General features: G+C 35.6%; 1 protein-coding gene across 1 annotated transcript in view; it reads left to right on the forward strand.

The window, feature by feature from the left end:
• Positions 1-16057, forward strand: part of LOC123549811 (sphingomyelin phosphodiesterase 3-like) — a 35734-nt gene extending 19677 nt beyond the window's left edge. Inside the window, exons 6-7 of the mRNA XM_045338241.2 lie at positions 6316-6560; positions 8442-16057. Coding sequence (XP_045194176.2) covers positions 6316-6560; positions 8442-8528 — 332 coding nt within the window. The 3' untranslated portion in view covers positions 8529-16057. The remainder of the gene's footprint in view (positions 1-6315; positions 6561-8441) is intronic.
• Positions 16058-23245: the final 7188 nt, after the last annotated feature.

The following is a 23245-nucleotide window of genomic DNA, read 5'->3' on the forward strand; positions in this document are numbered from 1 at the left end:
TGAAATATTTAACCCAAACTGGAATATGTTTTGTTTATTTCAAGCCCATTTGAAAAAATGCATTCAGATATTTCCGCTAAGCAGAGAATCTCTGTGTATAAAATGCAATTTTATTTCATAACTTCTTTGAAAAAAATTTGCCACTGAAGATAAACCTTTATAAAAACATTCCGTCAAGTTTTATTTTACACAACTGCACAATAAAGACTGTTAAAAACATAGTGTCATGAACTATAAGGTGTGAATTTGCGACACATAGCTGCGAATTTTAGCAAGCAACAATTTGTGTCACACTTTGACACACATATTGCTAGACAAATAGGAATCTAAGTGATGGTTCTTCAAATTCACTTTGACACAACGGCATCCAGTATGTCGAGTTTGTCTTACATGTAGTCGAAATACATACACGAAGGATAGAACTTGTGAATTTCTTTGAGTTAGCCAAAATTTTGAGGCTAATTGATTGGAGATACCAAATTTCAAATGTTACAAACTTTTTTATTTGACATTTAGTTGAAACAAATCTAATCCGTTAGTACACTCAGTAATTACAACAGAAGACTATAGCATACTGGTTATCCTTCAAAATTGAAAAATCTGATATCATTCAAAGAGTATAACTTCCCTAGATTTTACATATGGCCTAACATGATTTTTTTGGGGGAAAATTGTAGTTTTTAAGTAGCAGACTGTTTTGTATTGAAGGGTGTGTGGGTGATGTGCCAGGGAATTTTATGTAAAAAGAAATTGAGTTTGGATGCTTGGATTTGTTTAAAAATATTCTGGCTTCAGCATATTAAAGAGATTGTTCTGGCTCCTGAATCACTGAAAAAAATTTGGCTCCAGGTCAGATTTTTTTTAGCTCACCTGAACCTTTTCAGCTATAAGTATACATACCTTGGATGGTCCTTCGGGGGCCTCTGTGGCCGAGTGGTTAAGGTCACTGACTTCAAATCACTTGCCCCTCACCGATGTGGGTTCAAGCCTCACTTGGGGTGTTGAATTCTTCATGTGAGGAAGCCATCCAGCTTGCTTACGGAAGGTTGGTGGTTCTACCCAGGTGCCCGCTCATGATGAAATAATGCACATGCGGGGGGGGATCAAAGCTGGAAAGTCGCCATATGACCTATAATTGTGTCGGTGCGACGTTAAACCCAACAAAATAAATTGGATTGTCCTTCATCCTACTTCAACATTTTTAGCTCGACTTTTTGAAGTTATACGAGGGTTGCTTGGCACCATTTAGGGGCAGTTACAGCTAAACATAGAAATACCATTAAATTACTTCCTTTTATGAACCACTTGATGGATCTTCTTTAAACTTGATTTGTTACAAATTGTAGCCTCATGATAAGGTCTTCTTTCAAGTTTGTTCAAATAGGGGCACTTGGCTCCTTTAAGGGGCTGCTAGGGATAAAAATAGAAATACCTTTAAAAAAACAACTTTTTATGCACCCCTTTGAAGAAGGAGGGGTATATTGTTTTGCAGATGGTCGGTCGGTTGGTTGGTCGGAATGTAGACCAATCCCTTTCCGGATGATAACTCAAGAACGCTTAGGCCTAGGATCACCAAAGTTGATAGGATGGTTGTTCATGACCAGCAGATGACCCCTATTGATTTTGAGGTCAGTATGTCAAAGGTCAAGGTCACATGACCAGGAACAGTAAAATAGTTTCCAGGCAATAACTCTAGAACGCTTGGGCCTAGTGTCAGGAAAATTGATAGTTAGGTTGATCATGACCAGCAGATGACCCATATTGATTTTGAGGTCATTAGGTCAAAGGTCAAGGTCACATTGGCCAGGAACAGTTAAAACGGTTTCTGATCTTCTTGTCCAAAACCATAGGGCCTAGGGCTTTGATATTTGGTATGTAGCAAAATGTAGTGGTCCTCTACCAAGATTTTTCAGATTATTTCCCCTGGGGATCACATGGTTTATATAGACTTATATAGGAAAAAACTTTGAAAAACCTCTTGTCCAAAACCACAGGGCCTAGGGCTTTGATATTTTGTATATGACATCATCCACTAAGATTGTTCAAATTATTCCCCTAGGATCAAATATGGCTCCGCCCTGGGGGTCACATGATTTACATAGGCTTATATAGGGAAAAACTTTGAAAATCTTCTTGTCCAAACCACAAAGACTATGGCTTTGATATTTTGTAATGTAGCATCATTTAGTGGTTCTCTACCAAGTTTGTTCAAATTATCCCTCTAGGGTCAAATATGGCCCCGCCCCAGGGGTCATATGGTTCATATAGACTTATATAGGGAAAAACTTAGAACCTTCATGTCCATAATTTACATCATTCAAATTTGGACCACATGTATAGTTTTGAGTGGCAAGATGAACCTTGACATGAGTTGACCTTGATCTTGACCTAGGGACCTACTTTCACATTTCTATAGCTACAGCCTTCAAATTTGGGTTTGTGTACCGAAAAAAACTTTGACCTTGTTATTGACCAAGTGACCTACTTTCACATTTTTGAAGGTACAGGCTTCAAATTTGGACCACATGCATAGTTTTTTTGTTCTAAAATAAAATTTGACCTTGATTTTGACCTAGTGACCTACTTTCACATTTCTCAAGCTACAGCCTTCAAATTTGAACCACAAGTATAGTTACTGAATGCATCAAGGGGGGCATTTCGTGTTCGACGAGCTCTTGTTCTCATGTGGTCTGTAGTATTATTGTTACAGTAATGGTTCTCCTTCATCCTTTTTTGGGGATGTCAGACCTAAAATTAGAATAAAAAAATTGAAACAACTTTGTATCATGAGCTAATGGTTATGCATTTTTGGGGTGTCACGCAAAATATAGAAAAAAAAACTTTAAATAACTTTTTAATGAACTGTTTTTCACTAAACCAGGTTAGAAGCAAGGTCATATAGTCAAGGTCGTCTTCAGGTGAGCAACTTAGGCCCATTTTTGCCTCCTATTTAAATATATTTCCATTACTCTGAAAACCATATATTCTTTGCTTTTATACTTAAGCTGCTTGCGGCAAATGGTTCTGCCTTTGCGACCAGTGCAGACCAAGATCAGCCTGCACGTCCATGCAGGTTGATTGCACGTCTATGCAGGCTGATCACTGTTCACTATTTAGTCAATAAATTTTCAATGAACACTCCTTTGAAAAGTAAGTGGTACTGCCCAAACTGAATGATGGGCAAGTCTATTATAGAAATTTAGCAGGTTAAAAATCAAATTGCTTTTAGATTTAATGTTTTATCATTCCGTAATAAGGTAATTAAGAATCTTTCTTCGTTATAATTATGGAAGAACAGAATATCCATTTATGTTTAAATATTAAAAAAGTATGACAAAAAAGTTGCATTTAGCAATTTCATGCACATAAGCAAATCACTGATTACAGAATATCTTTAATGTGCTAATTAGTTTTCAAATAACAAAAGTATACAAAAAAAATATTTCAAAAAAAGAAAATTCTGGCCTTAAAGTTATAAAAAAAATTCTGACTTTCCGCCCCTGACCCCACCTCCAGAAGTTCAAACGGTTATTCCAGAAGTGTGAACAGTCTACTTAATAAGACCTGTCCTCAAAACAGAACAGTAATGCATGTAGTATTTATTTCCTGGTAACTGTAAATTGGCCCCATTACCATCTCACCCCAACCTTACCCGGTCAAAGTCCAAATGGTTGACCCCTATTTGGGTATGGTCATTTAATTTGATCTTAATGCAGAAGGTGATATAATGCCACCAAAATAACCAGATTAGATTGATTATTCTTGAATTAAGAGCTGTCTTCAAAACAGAGCAGTAAATACAGGTGATATTTATTTCATGGTACCTGTAAATTGGCCTCATCACTGTCTTGTCTGGTCATTTAGTATTGTACAATGTATAGGAGTGCATAACATGTGTGTGGGTTGATAAATATTTTTGCCTGTTACGGTGGCGAGGGGAGATCGGGGTCAGGAAGTGGGGGGTAGGGGTTGAAGTGGGGCAAGGGTCAGGTAGGAAAATAAAGCCTTTTTTCACTGCATGTTATTAGTCACCTACTGGTGGAACACAGGAGGCCACTATAGGAATGTCCTCTGTCCGTCTGTCTGTCCATCCATGCAATCAAATGTCAGTACATTTGTTGGGTTCTATTGTTTCAGTACTGCTTATTGGGTGCTTTCTGTCTCTTGTTGGGTACTTTGTTACAAAAGAAATACCCAATAAAGGCCCATTCTACATGGTTATTCTCATGTCTGTACCCTAGAAATGCAATTCAGACATGAGTTACCAAAGTATATTCATATCTATGCCTTAGAAGTGCAATTCAGACATGAGTGACCAAAGTATATTCATATCTTTCCATAGAAATGCAATTCAGACATGAGTGACCAAAGTATATTCATATCTTTCCATAGAAATGCAATTCAGACATGAGTAACCAAAGTATATTCATATCTTTCCATAGAAATGCAGTTCAGACATGAGTAACCAAAGTATATTCATATCTATGCCTTAGAAGTGCAATTCAGACATGAGTGACCAAAGTATATTCATATCTTTCTATAGAAGTGCAATTCAGACATGAGTGACCAAAGTATATTCATATCTTTCCATAGAAATGCAATTCAGACATGAGTGACCAAAGTATATTCATATCTTTCCATAGAAATGCAATTCAGACACGAGTGACCAAAGTATATTCATATCTTACCATAGAAATGCAATTCGGACATGAGTGACCAAAGTATATTCATATATTTCCATAGAAGTGCAATTCAGACATGAGTGACCAAAGTATATTCATATCTTTCCATAGAAATGCAATTCAGACATGAGTAACCAAAGTATATTCATATCTTTCCATAGAAATGCAGTTCAGACATGAGTGACCAAAGTATATTCATATCTTTCCATAGAAATGCAATTCAGACATGAGGGACCAAAGTATATTCATATTTATGCCTTAGAAGTGCAATTCAGACATGAGTGACCAAAGTATATTCATATCTTTCCATAGAAATGCAATTCAGACATGAGTGACCAAAGTATATTCATATCTTTCCATAGAAATGCAATTCAGACATGAGTAACCAAAGTATATTCATATCTTTCCATAGAAATGCAATTCAGACATGAGTAACCAAAGTTTATTCATATCTATGCCTTAGAAGTGCAATTCAGACATGAGTGACCAAAGTATATTCATATCATTCCATAGAAATGCAATTCAGACATGAGTGACCAAAGTATATTCATATCTTTCTATAGAAGTGTAATTCAGACATGAGTGACCAAAGTATATTCATATCTTTCCATAGAAATGCAATTCAGACATGAGTGACCAAAGTATATTCATATCTATGCCTTAGAAGTGCAATTCAGACATGAGTGACCAAAGTATATTCATATATTTCCATAGAACTGCAATTCAGACATGAGTGACCAAAGTATATTCATATCTTTCTATAGAAGTGCAATTCAGACATGAGTGACCAAAGTATATTCATATCTTTCCATAGAAATGCAATTCAGACATGAGTGACCAAAGTATATTCATATCTATGCCTTAGAAGTGCAATTCAGACATGAGTGACCAAAGTATATTCATATCTTTCCATAGAAATGCAATTCAGACATGAGTGACCAAAGTATATTCATATATTTCCATAGAACTGCAATTCAGACATGAGTGACCAAAGTATATTCATATCTTTCTATAGAAGTGCAATTCAGACACGAGTGACCAAAGTATATTCATATCTTTCCATAGAAATGCAATTCAGACATGAGTGACCAAAGTATATTCATATCTTACCATAGAAATGCAATTCAGACATGAGTGACCAAAGTATATTCATATATTTCCATAGAACTGCAATTCAGACATGAGTGACCAAAGTATATTCATATCTTTCCATAGAAGTGCAATTCAGACATGAATGACCAAAGTATATTCATATCTTTCCATAGAAATGCAATTCAGACACGAGTGACCAAAGTATATTCATATCTTTCCATAGAAATGCAATTCAGACATTGAATAACCACAGCTTTCTCATATCTATACCTGAAAAGTTACCCATTGATTACAAACCATTTTTAACCTATCAAACAAAGTGACCTTGACTTTTGGTACAAAATCAGTAGGGCTCATTACGTAACCAAGGTTGAATATTGCATGTCTGAACTGCTTTTAATGTATGAGAACAGGTTGGTAACTCAGTGTATGAACTGGATTCCAAAGGCACAGGTATGAGAACACTTTGGTCACTCAGTGTCTGAATTGCATTTCTAAGGTGCACAATTGAGACTAAATTTTGAATTGATTTTTTTTTCAGGTACAGAATTGAGGACACCTTTGTTACATGATAAAGCTGTGAGCACGCCTGAAGGACTCAAAGCTGCAATCGAGGATCCTTATTTAAGACAGTATTATCTGATAGATGCTGATATTGAAAGTGCCACTATGGATTCAATCTACAATGCCCCATTGAAGAAAGATAAACATGGAAACTTGATTTTGTCACCTGTGGGTGGAAGAAGAAGAATTGATGTGGTGCTGTATAGAAAACAAAGCCCTGTGGTAAGACATAAGAAAGTTTTAGGTCAACCTGACGAGTCACCAGAGCTATTGCCATACCCTACCCCCAACCCCATTTCGACATCATGTGTAGACACATTGATGATGATTCTCAGTAAGCTCGTATCTTAGTTATTACTCATCACAATTGAATGAAACTTTATACAGTCCTTCTCCATGATAACTCCAACTGAATGACTCTTGCTTTCATTTTGATAAAATTATGCCTTTTTTGTACTTAGCCAGTTTTTCAACTATATACTGTTAGCAATTGTCAGCAAGTATCTTAGTAAGTACACATTACAACTAATAAAACTTCACAGGTTATATAACTCTTGCTATCATTTAGATGAAATAACGCCCCTTTTTGTACTGAGCCTTTTTTAATACAATTTTAGATTTCAAGCTTGTGTTTCTTTTGTCTGTCTGAAATATATTTTGTTATTCACTGATGTGAAATAGAAGGGAATATAGAAATGCTGTTCATCCACCTGTGTGCCATCCTTGCACCAATATTTTATTAATTGTTTCCCCGTTTAAATTAGGATTTCGGATAATTTAGAGGCTTTTTCACTCTGTCCCTGTTGTTAATAAATGGATTTGGTTTAAACTTAGAATATGAGAAAAGATCCATAAGTCTGGAGTCAATATTTCATGAATTATGCCCCTTGTTTTACTTATAATTTCAGGTTTGAAGTTGTGATGCATGTTCAGTCTATCTCTTTTACTAATATATGGATTTGATGTAAACTCAAGTGTACTTAGAATTTGAAGCTAAACTTTTTATTCACTTTCACTCTATCTGGGATATTATTTAATAGATTTGATTCTAGTTAATGTTTTGGTGCACTGTCACTCAAAATGGACTTTACTCAGAATTAAACTTGTCCAACATCATCTTCTACATCAGGGGCATAAGTCACTTCAGTGATAGCTCCAGCTTCCTCAGATATGCTCTATTTCACTATCCAACATCAAAATAGTCTAGCATGTAGTCTCCTGTAATAGCTCTTGTTGTGTTTCTTATTAACTTGCCACTCCCCTCTCCCCTCATCCCCCCATTAACATTCCACTCTGAAAAGTAAACCCCCTTTCAGAATGTGCTCTTGTTTAACTTTCATCGTTTTTATTAGGCTTTGTATCCTGCTGACAGCTCTTGTTAAAATCACTGGCGATTTAATGGTCCGCTTTTCCTGAAATCCACAAAGAACATATTTATACAAGACAAATGAGAATAAAGCAACCATAATAATTTCCAAAGCAGACCTGATTAAATGCTGCTGAGTGCTCAAGTATAGTACTTTATCATCAATCAGATCAACAAACATGCTATGTCATTTTATCCTCAGAATAGGTATCAGTGTATCGTAAGAAGTAGGATGATTTGTAAGCGGATGGTTTCAATCCTTTGTAATTAGATACTGTGAATTCATTAACCCTTACCCTGCTTAATTTCTATAATGAACTTGTTATGACTTGATGGATTTGATTAAAACTTAAACATTTTACAATGTATCATCACTGACATAACATGAAACAAGATCCATAACACATCATCACACACATTATATGACTAAAGGTCCCAGATCTCTAGGTCCAAGGTGAAGGTCACACTTAGAGGAGCTTATTTCTGTCTCCACTCAATATCATTTGAACCATTGGAAGGATTTTTTATAAAACGAGCATCTGTTGTAAAACTCATCCAGATGATTTGCTGAGTGCACAACCCAAGTCCGTAGGACCAAGGTGGTGGACGCATCTGAAGGTCAAAGGTCATGATCACAACATTTTTCATCCCATGTATCGGTGCCTGGGGGTATTAATCACCTTTAGTGATGGCTCTAGTTACGAATATCTAAAGTATATGTCTCTTATATATTACAGATGATACAGAATTACAACATTATCACACGTTTAGCATCCCTGACTGACCACATTCCAGTATCAGCAACTTTCACATGTCATCACTGACCCAGAAAGAGCAGTTAAACAACTTGAGTTTCTCTCACAAGAGACGTTGAAAGTGTAACCAACAGACAACATTCCTGTATTTGAAGCACTTACCAATGATCTTTGTGGAAGCGGACAATGTGAGTTAGTGGGAACAGCCATTGGTTACAAATATGTAAATAACAGGCAATATTTAGAATCCCTGCATACTATATATATTTATTGAAAGCACATGTATAGACTCATATGAACTCAAAATATGACTAATTTTCACCTTGTGAAATTCCATCATATTATATAGTCTTTCCATAATTCTGATCTAGTTTAATAAAGTCACCAAATTCAGAAATTACACAGGTCATGCATATTGACTCTTTCTTTTTTGATATAAATCATTTATAGACTAGATAATTCATAATGTAATCTGATGAAAACAAATCAAAATTGCTCTGTTTTGATATAATTAAAACACACAAGCATTGTATTGCTGTGATTGTTTAAGAAATAATATATGTCATCCAGTAATTTGTCGTTGAATAAAATCATTGTTTGGAGTTTAGATGCGAAGGAATTATATCACGAGTGCGCAGTTTGAGTGATATAGTAATACGCATCTGAACGACAATGATTTTATTCAAGAGCAAATCACTAAATGAGATATATTATTTCGATTCTAACACGTTACCAAGGATTTTTAAGTATATCCTTGACGTCCATCAAATATTTGCCTGTTTTTAGCTCACCTGTCACAAAGTGACAAGGTGAGCTTTTGTGATTGCGCTGAGTCCGTCCGTGCGTGCGTGCATCCGTCCGTCCATAAACTTTTGCTTGTGACCACTCTAGAGGTCACATTTTTAATGGGATCTTTATGAAAGTGGTCAGAATGTTCACCTTCATGATATCTAGGTCAAGTTCGAAACTGGGTCACGTGTCATCAAAAACTAGGTCAGTAGGTCTAAAAATAGAAAAACCTTGTGACCTATCTAGAGGCCATATTTTTCACAAGATCGTCATGAAAGTTGGTCTGAATGTTCACCTTGATGATATCTAGGTCAAGTTCAAAACTGGGTCACATGCCTTCAAAAACTAGGTCAGTAGGTCAAATAATAGAAAAACCTTGTGACCTCTGTAGAGGCCATATTTTTCATGGGATCTGCATGAAAATTGGTCAGAATGTTCATCTTGATGATATCTAGGTCAGGTTTGAAATTGGGTCAACTGCAGTCCAAAACTAGGTCAATAGGTCTAAAAATAGAAAACTCTTGTGACCTCCCTAGAGGCTATATTTTTCATGGGATCTTCATGAAAATTGGTCAGAATGTTTACCTTGATGATACCTAAGTCAAGTTTGAAACTGGGTCATGTGCGGTCCAAAACTAGGTCATTAGGTCAAATAATAGAAAAACCTTGTGACCTATCTTGGGGGTCATATTTTTCATGGGATCTGTATGAAAATTGGTCAGAATGTTCATCTTGATGATATGTAGATCAGGTTCGAAACTGGGTCACTTGTGGTCAAAAACTAGGTCAGTAAGTCAAATAATAGAAAAACCTTGTGACCTCTGTAGAGGCCATATTTTTCATGGGATCTGTATGAAAATTGGTCGGAATGTTCATCTCGATAATATCTAGGTCAAGTTCGAAACTGGGTCACATGCAGTCAAAAACTAGGTCAGTAGGTCAAATAATAGAAAAACCTTGTGACCACTCTAGAGGCCATAGTTTTCATGGGATCTGTATGAAAGTTGGTCTGAGTGTTCATCTTGATGATATCTAGGTCAAGTTTGAAACCGGGTCAAATGCGGTCAAAAACTAGGTCACTAGGTCTCAACATAGAAAGACCTTTTGACCTCTCTAGAGGCCATATTTTTCAATGGATCTTCATGAAAATTGGTCAGAATTTTTATCTTGATGATGTCTAGGTCAAGTTCAGAAGTAGGTCACATGAGCTCAAAAACTAGGTCACTATGTCAAATAATAGAAAAAAACGACGTAATACTCAGTTAATGTGGGGGCAGGTGAGCGATTCAGGACCATCATGGTCCTCTTGTTTGTTGGTTTCTTTTCCAACGTGCGGCTATGACTTAATAATTGTAATGTCAGAACAGTGAATTGCTGTTAAATAACACACATTTTTCAGCCTTCTTTGTTTAATAAGAAAACAAATCGGGTTGAATTAGAATGTGTTTTTAAACAGAAATGTGTTATCAAAATAAAATTAGCATCTAACAGAAATATTGCCACAAACAAAAGTTTTTGGAAGTTTCTTATAAAAATTATTAAACTTTCTTTAGTGATAAGGCTGATGAATAATCAAGTATTCCTGTCCTCAAACAGCTCTTATTGTTGTTGTTGTCACTTTTATTTTTTTTTTTTATTATTTTTTTTTTTGTTTGCATTTATTCTGTAGGTTTCAGTTCCCATTTCTTTATTATATTCTATTAGAAACACTTTATTTCATCCTTCTACATTTCATTTCTGTCAACCCCTTTAGGCCTAAATTTAGTTTAACAAGTTGTTTCAAATGATCACCATAATGTTAAACATTAATTAATGATTCATAATTAATTTAAAAAGAAGAATACTAGTAGATAGGTGTTATTATGCTAATACAGGGTCCTTGCTTTACAAAGTAGGTACAACATCCAAAGTGAGGGAGCCATCCAGCTGGCATACAGAAGGTCAAGGTCAATGGTTTTACCCAAATGCCCACCCATGCCTGAAATAATGCCTAAAGGAGCACTTGGATTCTTTCTCCATCGCCAAAGCTTGAAAAATCACCACATGACCTAAATTCTGTTGGTGGAGTCTAAACCCAACAAAAAAAGACACTCAAAAATAGTCCAAATGTAATCCATGTAAGGAGTTCAGTGTTTTTTCTCGGCCATTTTGGAGGCCGAAATTCGGCCCCATTCCCCTAAACTGTACCATTTAAAACGCGAGACAATGTGCTTTTTAATTACTTCCTCTTCTAGTGTAACATAATTAAGAAAATTATTGCTTTCATCACGACAATATTTTTCCCTTATTTTAGTTTAAGAAAAATAGTGCTTTCATCACGATGCAATTTTTCCCTTATTTTAGTCATTACGGCGTGATTTTCCACTTCTTACGGGCCTCCCACCATTCCCCTTAAACTGAAAAAAATGCTGGAGTTTATTGGAAAAAGCTGCTTTTGCTAGTCAACAAATCTGAGGGTAATCATAATCTGTACTACGTCAGTGACATTTCTTTAAATAATTACATCTAATTATAAAGTAGTAATCAAACATGTTTGGATTTCATGTAATCCCAACTCAACTAATTACATTAAATTTTGAAGAGATGTAATCATAATTACATCTGATAACATTCTGATCCAGTTTACAGTCAGCCATTTACAGCAGGCTTATGAAGTTGTAACATGACTTGTATACTTTCTACAGCATAGCTTTTTTGTACAATTGATGTGTACTTTAAAGGTGTCAGTAATTCTTTCATTGTTTCAAGTTATTTCAAGGTGTGAACAGCTATTATAGATCAATAGTAATAGTGATAATTAAAATTGTTATATGGCTTTACCTGGTGTCTGTGATAGAGAAGTATTCTTGCATATAGCAAAGGATTTTCACTTGTTTTTGCTGGTTCTTGAAAAACTCGTTTTACACTCCAGGATGTAAGATGACTTGCTGTGCAAATGCATAAATTCATACGCTACTATGATAAAATTGTGCTTTGTAGAAAAGCATTTGTTTTACTTATAAATAATAATTATGTCTCCCCCATAGGTGGGGGAGACATATTGTTTTTGCCTTCGCCGTCTGTCCACCAGCCTGCCTGTCCGTCCGTCTGTCCGTCCCCATTAAGCTTGCCGGCTTTCACAGGTAAAACTGCTGGCCAGATTTCGACGAAACTTCACAGGTGTGATCAGTACCAACCCTAGTTGTGCATATCGCTGCACAAAATGGCCACCAGAGCTAAAAATAGAAAAATCTTGTCTGGCTTTCACAGGTCAAACTGCTGGACAGATTTCGAAGAAACTTCACAGGAGTGATCAGTACCAACCCTAGTTGTGCATATCGCCGACATGTTCAACTTTGCTATACAAAATGGCCACCAGAGCTAAAGGTATACATAGGGGGGAGACATATGTTTTTGTGACAAAAACACCTTCTAGTTCCTTCTTTTATTTGAAGAATATGGTATGCAAGGAAAAGAATCTGTCTCTGATTGTAGGGTATGGATGGAATTACCAGGTTCCTGAGTAACTTTTATTATGGTAACTCGGCAGAGCCTTGTTGCCACCCAGACAGTTACCTTTAAGGCAGATATTTAGGTATGCACCTGCAACCAGTGAATGAATCTTATAAATCAAAATGTATATTCAGCCATAAATGAAAACTGTATTAAATTTGAAGAAACATCTAGTCCAAAGTTTAAGACTGTTGGAAATGGATCAAGATTAGAATCTGTCTGTAGAATTATCAAAAATAATAAACCATACATAGAAATTATTCAATGAGTTTGACATTAATGTTCAGCTACAGTTCTTTTTATGCCCCCGATGGGAGGCATATTAGTTTTCAACTGTCCATCCGTTCGTTCATATTCGTTCGTTAGTTAGTTAGTTAGTTCGTTAGTCACAACGTTAACTTTTTGCATGAAGGCACTTTACTCGCGAACCACTGCACCAAGGACCTTCAAACTTCACATGCTGATAGTACTTGTTGAGTATACCATACCTACTGACTTTGGGGTCACCAGGTCAAAGGTCACGGTCACAGGGGCCAACGTTAACTTTTTGCATGAAGGCACTTTACTCGCGAACCATTGCACCCAGGACCTTCATACTTCACATACTGATAGTACTTATTGAGTACACCACCCCTAATGACTTTGGGGTCACCAGGTCAAAGGTCAAGGTCACAGGGTCCTTCCTCCTCCCCGCTGATTTATGTGGAGAAGTTGGCAGAACTCAAAACTTTACTTTTAGAGAGGTAAGTACTAGTACAGAACAGCCCACCTTTTTAGCTCCACTATTCGGAGAATAGGGGGGCTATTCTACTCGCAATGGTATGAGCTTTCTTGGTTAAAGTTTTTTGGCAACCTTTGTTTTTATGCCCCTGAAGGGAGGCATATTAGTTTTCAACTGTCCATCCGTTCGTTCGTTCATCACGTTAACCTTTGCATGAAGGCACTTTACTCGTGAACCACTGCACCCAGGACCTTCAAACTTCACATGGTGATAGTACTTGTTGAGTACACCACCCTTACTGACTTTGGGGTCACCAGGTCAAAGGTCAAGGTCACAGGGGCTAACGTTAACTTTTTGCATGAAGGCACTTTACTCGGGAACCACTGCACCCAGGACCTTCAAACTTCACTAGGTGATAGTACTTATTGAGTACACCACCCCTACTGACTTTGGGGTCACCAGGTCAAAGGTCAAGGTCACAGGGGCCAACATTAACTTTTTGCATGAAGGCACTTTACTTGCGAACCACTTCACCCAGGACCTTCAAACTTTACATGCTGATAGTACTTTATGAGTACACCAACCCTACTGACTTTGGGGTCACCAGGTCAAAGGTCAAGGTCACAGGGGCCAACTTTAACTTTTTGCATGAAGGCACTTTACATGCGAACCACTTCACCCAGGACCTTCAAACTTCACATGCTGATAGTACTTATTGAGTACACCACCCCTACTGACTTTTGGGTTACCAGGTCAAAGGTCAAGGTGCTGCTGGGGCATTTGTCACCATTAGTGACAGCCCTTGTTGAAATTGTAGTGTGATATAAAGAATAAAATACAAAAGGATAGTACCAGTTATGTTACATGTACAAAGTTGATATAGATATGAAATAACGAACCAACTGGACTGGCAAGGAAGGGCCATTCAACATGTCTTATTATAAGTAGGAAAATATAATACATGTATCTATTGTTTTTGACTGGTATACTATTTTTTTGGAGGGGGTTTACCTGATAATTATTTTACAAATATGTATTAAATAAATGTGTTTATATTGATCAGTTTACCTGACAGATTATTCTAAATGACCGGTAAAACATTAGAATGTTTGCTGATGTTTCATGGTAATGTTTAAATAGTTTGGCTTTCAATATGTTATTTATTGACTATAAGCTCAATGATTATTTTTAAGTGTGCTATTTATAGCACATCAATGATATAAGTGTGATGTGCAAAAAGCAGACATGCCAAGAACTTCTGTTATTAGGCTGTCTTTCTTATTCTTTATCTCAAACATTTTATTTTTTGTTTCTTTTCTTGATATTTAATGCATCTCATCTTTCTCAACTGTTGGTATAGCAATTATATACAGAGAAATCCAAATGTAGGACATTTCACTTCCCGCAAGGGAAGGAGGCAAATGTCAAAAATAGGAGGGGTAGTGGGCAAATGTATGGATTGCTTCAATGAAGGGAAATCCATGTTTGACATTAAAATAGTCTATATTTCTTACTAATTTATTTTATACTTCCACTCGGGATGATTTTTATACGCCCAAAGGGACGTATTATGTTATACCCCGGTGTCCGTCCGTCCGTTAGCAATTTCTTGTCCGCTCTGTAACTCTTGAACCCCTTGAAGAATTTCAAAGAAACTTGACACAAATGTTCACCACATCGGGATGACGTGCAGAGCGCATGTTCTGGAAGGCTCGCTTCAAGGTCATATTTTGGGGTCAAAGGTCATATGAGTGTGTTTCGTGTCTGCTTTGTAACTCTTGACCGCCTTGAAGGATTTCAAAGAAACACAAATGTTCACCACATCGAGACGACATGTAGTGCGCATGTTCTGGATGGCTCACTTCAAGGTCAAGGTCACACTTAGGGGTCATAGTCATATGAGTGTGTTTCGTGTCCTCTCTGTAACTCTTGAACTGCTTGAAAGATTGTAAAGAAACTTGGCACAAATGTTCACCACATAGAGACGATGTGCTGAGCGCATGTTCTGGAGAGCTAGCGTCAAGGTCAAGATCACACTTAGGGGTCAAAGGTCATATCTTTGGGTGTATATTGCTCAGCATTGAGGTGCTCTTGTTCCAGTAAAGGTTACTATTAGAAGTTAATTTAATATTCATACAAAGGTACTTGTAACACAATACATTTCATGACCCATGATCAAAACATGATGTTAGTGGTGGAAATTGGCCTAAAGAGTGTATTACTAAGAATATTCATGAAAAATACTCCTGATTGTGACAAATAACTTCTTTGTATTTAGTCAGTGTAAATTAATATACTTGATTTGTCTCAGTATTTCCCCCTCCTAAGGTTTTTGGCTGTTTTGCATTTGATTTCTACTTTTTAAGCTTTCATATGTAGTCAAATCAACTAAACAATAGTTATTAAGATGCCATTCCACAATTACCAAAAGAATAAATTTATATTGATTATTGTACATTTCAGTTTTTCCCAAATGAGACAGTTTGCTGTGATATTTTCCCAATTAAGCCTGTACAAACTGTTAAAAAGGCCTGTGTTAAATCTTTACCTCAAATGTTACTGGGTATCCAATTAAATCTTGTTATTTCTAATTACATATCATGTTTGATTTTCTTGTAATTAATGTAAATTGTTTAGTTATATTTTTTATAGTTTAAAGATATACTATGCCCACCTTTCTATGATTATTTTTATCATTAGATTTTGATTTAAATCTAGAATATCCTCATCAAAGATATTTAACTTCACCAAATATATAAACTGTATGTAGAGGTACAGTCACAAATGATATCTATCAACAGCCCTTTATTAAAAGAAAATCCAGTCTTGTAGGGGCATTACATACTATACTGTGATTAGTTGTATGTATGTAGTATTTTAAACCTAACAGTAGAATACAGTACAGTGTATGCACACAAACCTGCTTAAGACTTTTTTCATATCAAAGATAAGCATAGTAAATCTTTAAGCACATTTGGGACAAAACTTTGTAAGCATTACACAATGTACTAGTACAAACGAATACAGTTTAAAGCACATTTGGGACAACTTCGTTAGCTTTAATAGTACAACAATAGTACAGCTTCAAGCACATTTGGGACAACTTCGTTAGCGTTAATAGTACAACAATAGTACAGCTTCAAGCACATTTGGGACAACTTCGTTAGCGTTAATAGTACAACAATAGTACAGCTTCAAGCACATTTAGGACAACTTCGTTAGTGTTAATAGTACAACAGTAGTACAGCTTCAAGCACATTTGGGACAACTTCATTAGCGTTAATAGTACAACAATAGTACAGCTTCTAGCTTATTTGTGACAACTTTGTTAGCGTTAATAGTACAACAATAGTACAGCTTCAAGCACATTTGGGACAACTTTGTTAGCGTTAATAGTACAACAATAGTACAGCTTCTACTTATTTGTGACAACTTTGTTAGCGTTAATAGTACAACAATAGTACAGCTTATAAACAAGTCAGACATTTGGGACATTTTAGCTAAGTCAACAAAGTACAGTAAGCCTTTGGACCTCGTTTGTTATGTCCATTGCTTCAGCCTGGGACATTCATTCTTTATAAATGTCAGTTTTTACTGGATTTGTAATTAAATACAGTCGCTCAAAAACTGGGAAACTATAGTAAATACTTAAGCTTATTATTTTGAAATTGTCGAATGTAACAATAGTCAGTCAAGCAATTGGAAAATTGTTCATTAATATAAAATGACAAGCTTCAAGCACATTTGGGACAAATTTGTTAGCATTAATAGTACAACAATAGTTGGGACATTTTTTTTGTTAGCGTTATTAGTGTAAAAATGGTTAAACCTTGAAATGTTTTTTCTCTATTGTTGTATTTACAATGTATATCGTTGGGTCAGATTTTTCTATGTTTAAATCAATTTAGGACAACACTATTTTATCATTGTTTCATTTACTTGTCTGAAGGTAGTAAAACTCTCTATAAAACTCACTATATTCTTATAATTTGATTTTGTGTGGAACGTGTATATTTCTCTTCTTTTAGAACTTCAAACATTGATGTTATGTTAAGTAGATTCTCAGGTTTACATGGTTTCAGTGAATTGATGTCAAATGTACATTTAATGTTGAATGTGTACGTTATGTATAGAACTTATATCTTTGTCACTGATATTGATTGTAAAATTGTTTGTGTGATACTTAGAACAAAAATTGTAGAACTTACATCTCTGTCACTGATATTGATTGTAAAATTGTTTGTGTGATACTTAGAACAAAAATTGTAGAACTTACATCTCTGTCACTGATATTGATTGTGAAATTGTTTGTGTGATACTTAGAACAAAAATTGTAGAACTTACATCTCTGTCACTGATATTGATTGTAAAATTGTTTGTGTGATACTTAGAACAAAAATTGTAGAACTTACATCTCTGTCACTGATATTGATTGTAAAATTGTTTGTGTGATACTTAGAACAAAAATTGTAGAACTTACATCTCTGTCACTGAAATTTATTGTATAATCTTTTGTGTGATATTTAGAACAAAAATTGTTGAATCTATATCTCTGTCATTGATATTTAGTGTATAGTTTATGTGTGATGTTTTGAACAAAATTTATAGAATTTATATCTCTACCACTGATATATAGTGTGTAATTTTTGTAAGATTAAGAATAAAGTTTATAGAATTTATTTTTCTATCAGTTGTAATATTATATGTGTTTATTTTACTTTTATGACTTTGTTCTAAATATTATTTAGATATTTAGAACAGTCATAAAAGTAAGACAGCCTTGACATCTGTAGCATTTAAAAGCTGTTGATGCAGTCAGTATATCTTAATCACTAGACAGCCTTGACATCTGTTGCATTTAAAAGCTGTTGGTATAGTCACTATATAATGTAATCACTAGATAATCTTGACACACCTAGCCTTTAAAATTTGTTGGTATATCCCCTTTTTCAAACAATCTTTATTAAATTTGCTCAAGGTTTTAATTATGTGATATGTTTATGTTTTGAAATGCTTACACAGTGGAGTGATTTTAGTGGGATTATATTTCTTAATAAAATAATGTCACCAATACAATTTGTTGTTCTCAATAAATCTGTTTCAATTTAGTGTTTCAGTAATTGAGCCTTGACTGCAGACTTGTTCTGTAGCAGTTACCTGTCTATGCAAACTGGTTAAAGTGTGACAAAAATAAGATGTTTGTTTCAAAATTGACCCAAAACAGTCATTGTGATTTTGTTGTACCTTTGTTTTAAATATACTAGTACATTTATTGTAAAAGTCTATGCCATCAGGTAGACGAAGATGTATACATTAATTATTGTTATTAGAAATGACTCGTTTAACAAAGTCATAAGAATTTCTGTCTAGATGTAAAAAAGTATTTGCTTTGCAGCATCTGTTGCAAATTGTTTGCAAATGTACATTATATAGAACAGATATATCCCTGGTATCCATGGACAGATGAATTCCCAGTATCCCTCGACCTACAGAACAGATGAATCCCCAGTATCCATTGACCTACAGAACAGATGAATCCCCAGTATCCCTCGACTTACTGAACAGATGAATCTCCAGTATCCATCGACTTACAGAACAGATGAATCTCCAGTATCCATCGACCTACTGAACAGATGAATCTCCAGTATCCATCGACTTACAGAACAGATGAATCCCCAGCATCCATCGATTTACAGAACAGATGAATCCCCAGTATCCATCGACTTACAGAACAGATGAAGCCCCAGTATTCATCGACTTACTAAACAGATGAATCTCCAGTATCCATCGATTTACAGAACAGATGAATCCCCAGTATCCATCGGTTTACAGAACAGATGAATCCCCAGTATCCCTCGACTTACAGAACAGATGAATCTCCAGTATCCATCGACTTACAGAACAGATGAATCTCCAGTATCCATCGACCTACAGAACAGATGAATTCCCAGCATCCATCGATTTACAGAACAGATGAATCCCCAGTATCCATCGACTTACAGAACAGATGAAGCCCCAGTATTCATCAACTTACTAAACAGATGAATCTCCAGTATCCATCGATTTACAGAACAGATGAATCCCCAGTATCCATCGATTTACAGAACAGATGAATCCCCAGTATCCCTCGACTTACTGAACAGATGAATCCCCCAGTATCCATCGACTTACTGAACAGATGAATCCCCAGTATCCATCGATTTACTGAACAGATGAATCCCCAGTATCCATCGACTTACTGAACAGATGAATCCCCAGTATCCATTGACTTACAGATCAGATGAATCCCCAGTATCCATCGACTTACAGAACAGATGAATCCCCAGTATCAGTTGACTTACTGAACAGATGAATCCCCAGTATCCATCGATTTACTGAACAGATGAATTCCCAGTATCCATCGACTTACAGAACAGATGAATCCCCAGTATCCCTCGACTTACTGAACAGATGAATCCCTAGTATCCCTCGACTTACTGAACAGATGAATCCCCAGTATCCATCGACTTACTGAACAGATGAATCCCCAGTATCCATCGACTTACTGAACAGATGAATCCCCAGTATCCATCGACTTACTGAACAGATGAATCCACAGTATCCCTCGACTTATTGAGCAGATGAATCCCCAGTATCCATCGACTTACCGAACAGACAGATGAATACCCAGTATCCCTCGAGGGCAGATTCATCTTCATCTTTAGTATGCCTCAACTTTCAGAACTGATGTATCTCCAGTAACTGTGTAACTGGGTTTTAATAGTGTTAAAAATGTCAAGGTAACATGCCCTGCAGAACAACTTAGGAGTGTGTAGACATCTAGTAAGTTATTCTGCGCATATAACAGTTGATTTAGTGCATGATTTTAATGTGACACTCTACTGTTCTGAAACGTTTTTTTCCCCTATACATATGAAAGTGGATCAAATGTAGTAGTTTTCTTTGTCGGTGCCTGTAAAAGACTGTAGGAAGGAGTTTGACATTGGGGGTGCAAAGAAGGCGGATGTGGCTGGGGTTAACCCCCTCTCGGTATGTCATTTTATAAAGTACGTTTTTAACTCACCTGAGCACAAAGTGCCTCTGGGGTCAAATTGGTCCCACCCATGGCCCATGAGGTCATTTGTCTTCTTGTCTAAAACCTCAAGGCATAAAACCTAGATATTTTGCATATATAACATTGTGCAGAGGTCCTCTACCTCGAAATCATGTAACCCATTTAAGTCAGGTGAGCGATATGAGGCCATCATGGCCCTCCTGCTTTATTTACTTCAAGGTGCCTTCTATGATGTGTGTGCTCACGTTATTAAAGTCATCCCGTTGTTCTTTCTGTTTCATAGTTTATTTATGTGTTTTCATTGTTCACAGTCGGTATTAAAAAATCTATTGACACCATATAAAATGCATTTGATCACTCTTTTCACTGAGTTATGAGAGACAATGAAATATAAAACTGATATGTCTGATGATACTATCGCTGATTTGAGTAATTACAATATATTTGATTCTTATTTATTCTTACTGGAATTTTTTTAGTACCTTTAGTAATAAGTAAATAGAATATTAAGATATCAAATATCTCAGGGTTGCGAGTTCGATCCCCGAGCGAGGGATATGTTCTCCGTGACGATTTGATAAACGACAAGTGCTGTATCCAGCTGTAAAAGGACTGAACATCAAACATACGCAGTATCTCTAAATAACCCGGTCATAACCTCTTGTAATAAAACGTTTTATTATTTTACCAAATACAACAGGGAAAAGTGCAATGAAAATCAATGTAACAACTAATAATGATCACGTTTGATATACCTTGTTACAGAAGTGTCTTTCGTTTGCGATTAGACTTCAATTAAAACACAAATCTGAATCACGACAGTAACGTTAGATAGAATATTCCCAGTACGTATTTTCATTAAATTGCATGAGAACATCCCCATCTAAATAGCGAAAGTTTACAACACTCAAATGAATTTATGTACCTAAATCAATTTAAGATATGCAGGTATCCATTTTATTTGCCTCTCCGGCATAAAGAGTATGATCATCCGTACTTGAAAACATTCTCCAGATTATGTGAATTGTTGATACCGACTAATTGTTAATTTTATTTTTTTCTAGGATTTCTTCTGATTTTTACTGACTACAAAGCTTTTTACTACTAGCGTACAATATACTTTAATTCAGTTCCTTCTTTATATGAATAAACGATTAAATCTTGAGACCTCATCTTCAATACTTTAGAGCATTTCAATGATATGAAAGCCATACATAACCCGTTAGTACAACATGTCTTCTTAGCAAAACTGAAATCTATACTTGGGCTTATTTTTGCCGTATATTATCATTTTGTACTCTAAAATGAGCACAAATTACACATTTTTACTGTAAAACATACACGGTCGCACCTCTGACACCCAGAAATTAGCAATATTTGGGCTGTGAATATGCATTTTTTATAAAAAATATTCGCCCAAAGAATGAAAATGTGAATTTTTTAGTGTTTCTACAGGACCGTACCAAAATCTAACTGCATAGCGATTTGTCTCATAATTTTTCGCATTTCCCCATGTCGACTAAATTATCATGGCATTCAAGGGCATATATTTTCTTTGCAAAAGAAACATGATTTAGGTCCATGTATTCCTTAAGATGAGTTAACGTGATAAATCATTTAAAATGAACAATAATTAACATAATTTATTGACCCTCCATTCTAACCGAGAAACATGGAAGAATTAAATAGCATGAAACATAATATAACTCGTTTTCTTTGCGACTGGTGCAGTCCTAATATAAACCAAATAAATGTACATTGATCAATGGACTGGGTAAAACTTGTTTTGCTCTTCAGGAAAAATAGTCTGCGTTTTCCATAAACATTTACTCGTTGATCTGAAAATTAGATGTGCGCTAAGTATAGGAAACCAGATTTTGAATATTTTGGAAACTATCTATGCAAAGTTTCAGTGATGTGATGAGTAACCAAATCCTACTTCATGGAAGGACACAAGGTGTAGTAGTACTGTAATCTTCCTTATGTTATACATACATTTGTGTAGGCGTCAAATGATGACGAAATCATTGACCACTTCTTGCCATTCCTTTCTGAGATGTCTTCAAGTAAAATCAGGTTTTAGGGAAGTATGTGTTCGTTGGATTTATTGATTTTAATAAGAGAATTGTTTTCAAGCTGTTTATGTATTATGACATCATTCTGTCGACTGCACCATTTAACAGATTTTAAATTGATGGATTTGGCATTCTGATCACAGCGTCGGTGCATTTATCAGAACTGACACCCATACAGAAAACAAGCGTATATAAATATATATAATCAGGCTATATGACGATAGAAGTGAAAGATAATCAAAGTATTTCTAGTTTTAATCGAACATGCTGTGCCATTAAACAGAACTTTGTTGACTTAATATCTTTATTTAGACATTTTCTGACATTTATGGACATTTCTAAATTTTAAGCATAATAATATTTTTTTCGTAAAAGGGCTTTTTTCTTCAAGAATAAATATTACCTTCACTAAATGTATCAATATTACAATTTTAACCATTCGTTTTCAAGGACGTTGTTACCTGCAACTATTCAACAGTATGTATTTCTGCCTTTCTTATTTTCTCTTAGGCTGCCATATTTATGACTTGTTTCAAGTCGTACGGTAAATACACAGGAAATATTTCGATAACACTTTAAACTACAATGTTGTACAGGTCTCTATATTTCTAAGTATTTTATACACGGCGGCCCATATCCCAACAATTTCTAAGTA

This window comes from Mercenaria mercenaria, chromosome 6, assembly GCF_021730395.1.
Source record: "Mercenaria mercenaria strain notata chromosome 6, MADL_Memer_1, whole genome shotgun sequence".
NCBI lineage: Eukaryota > Metazoa > Mollusca > Bivalvia > Venerida > Veneridae > Mercenaria > Mercenaria mercenaria.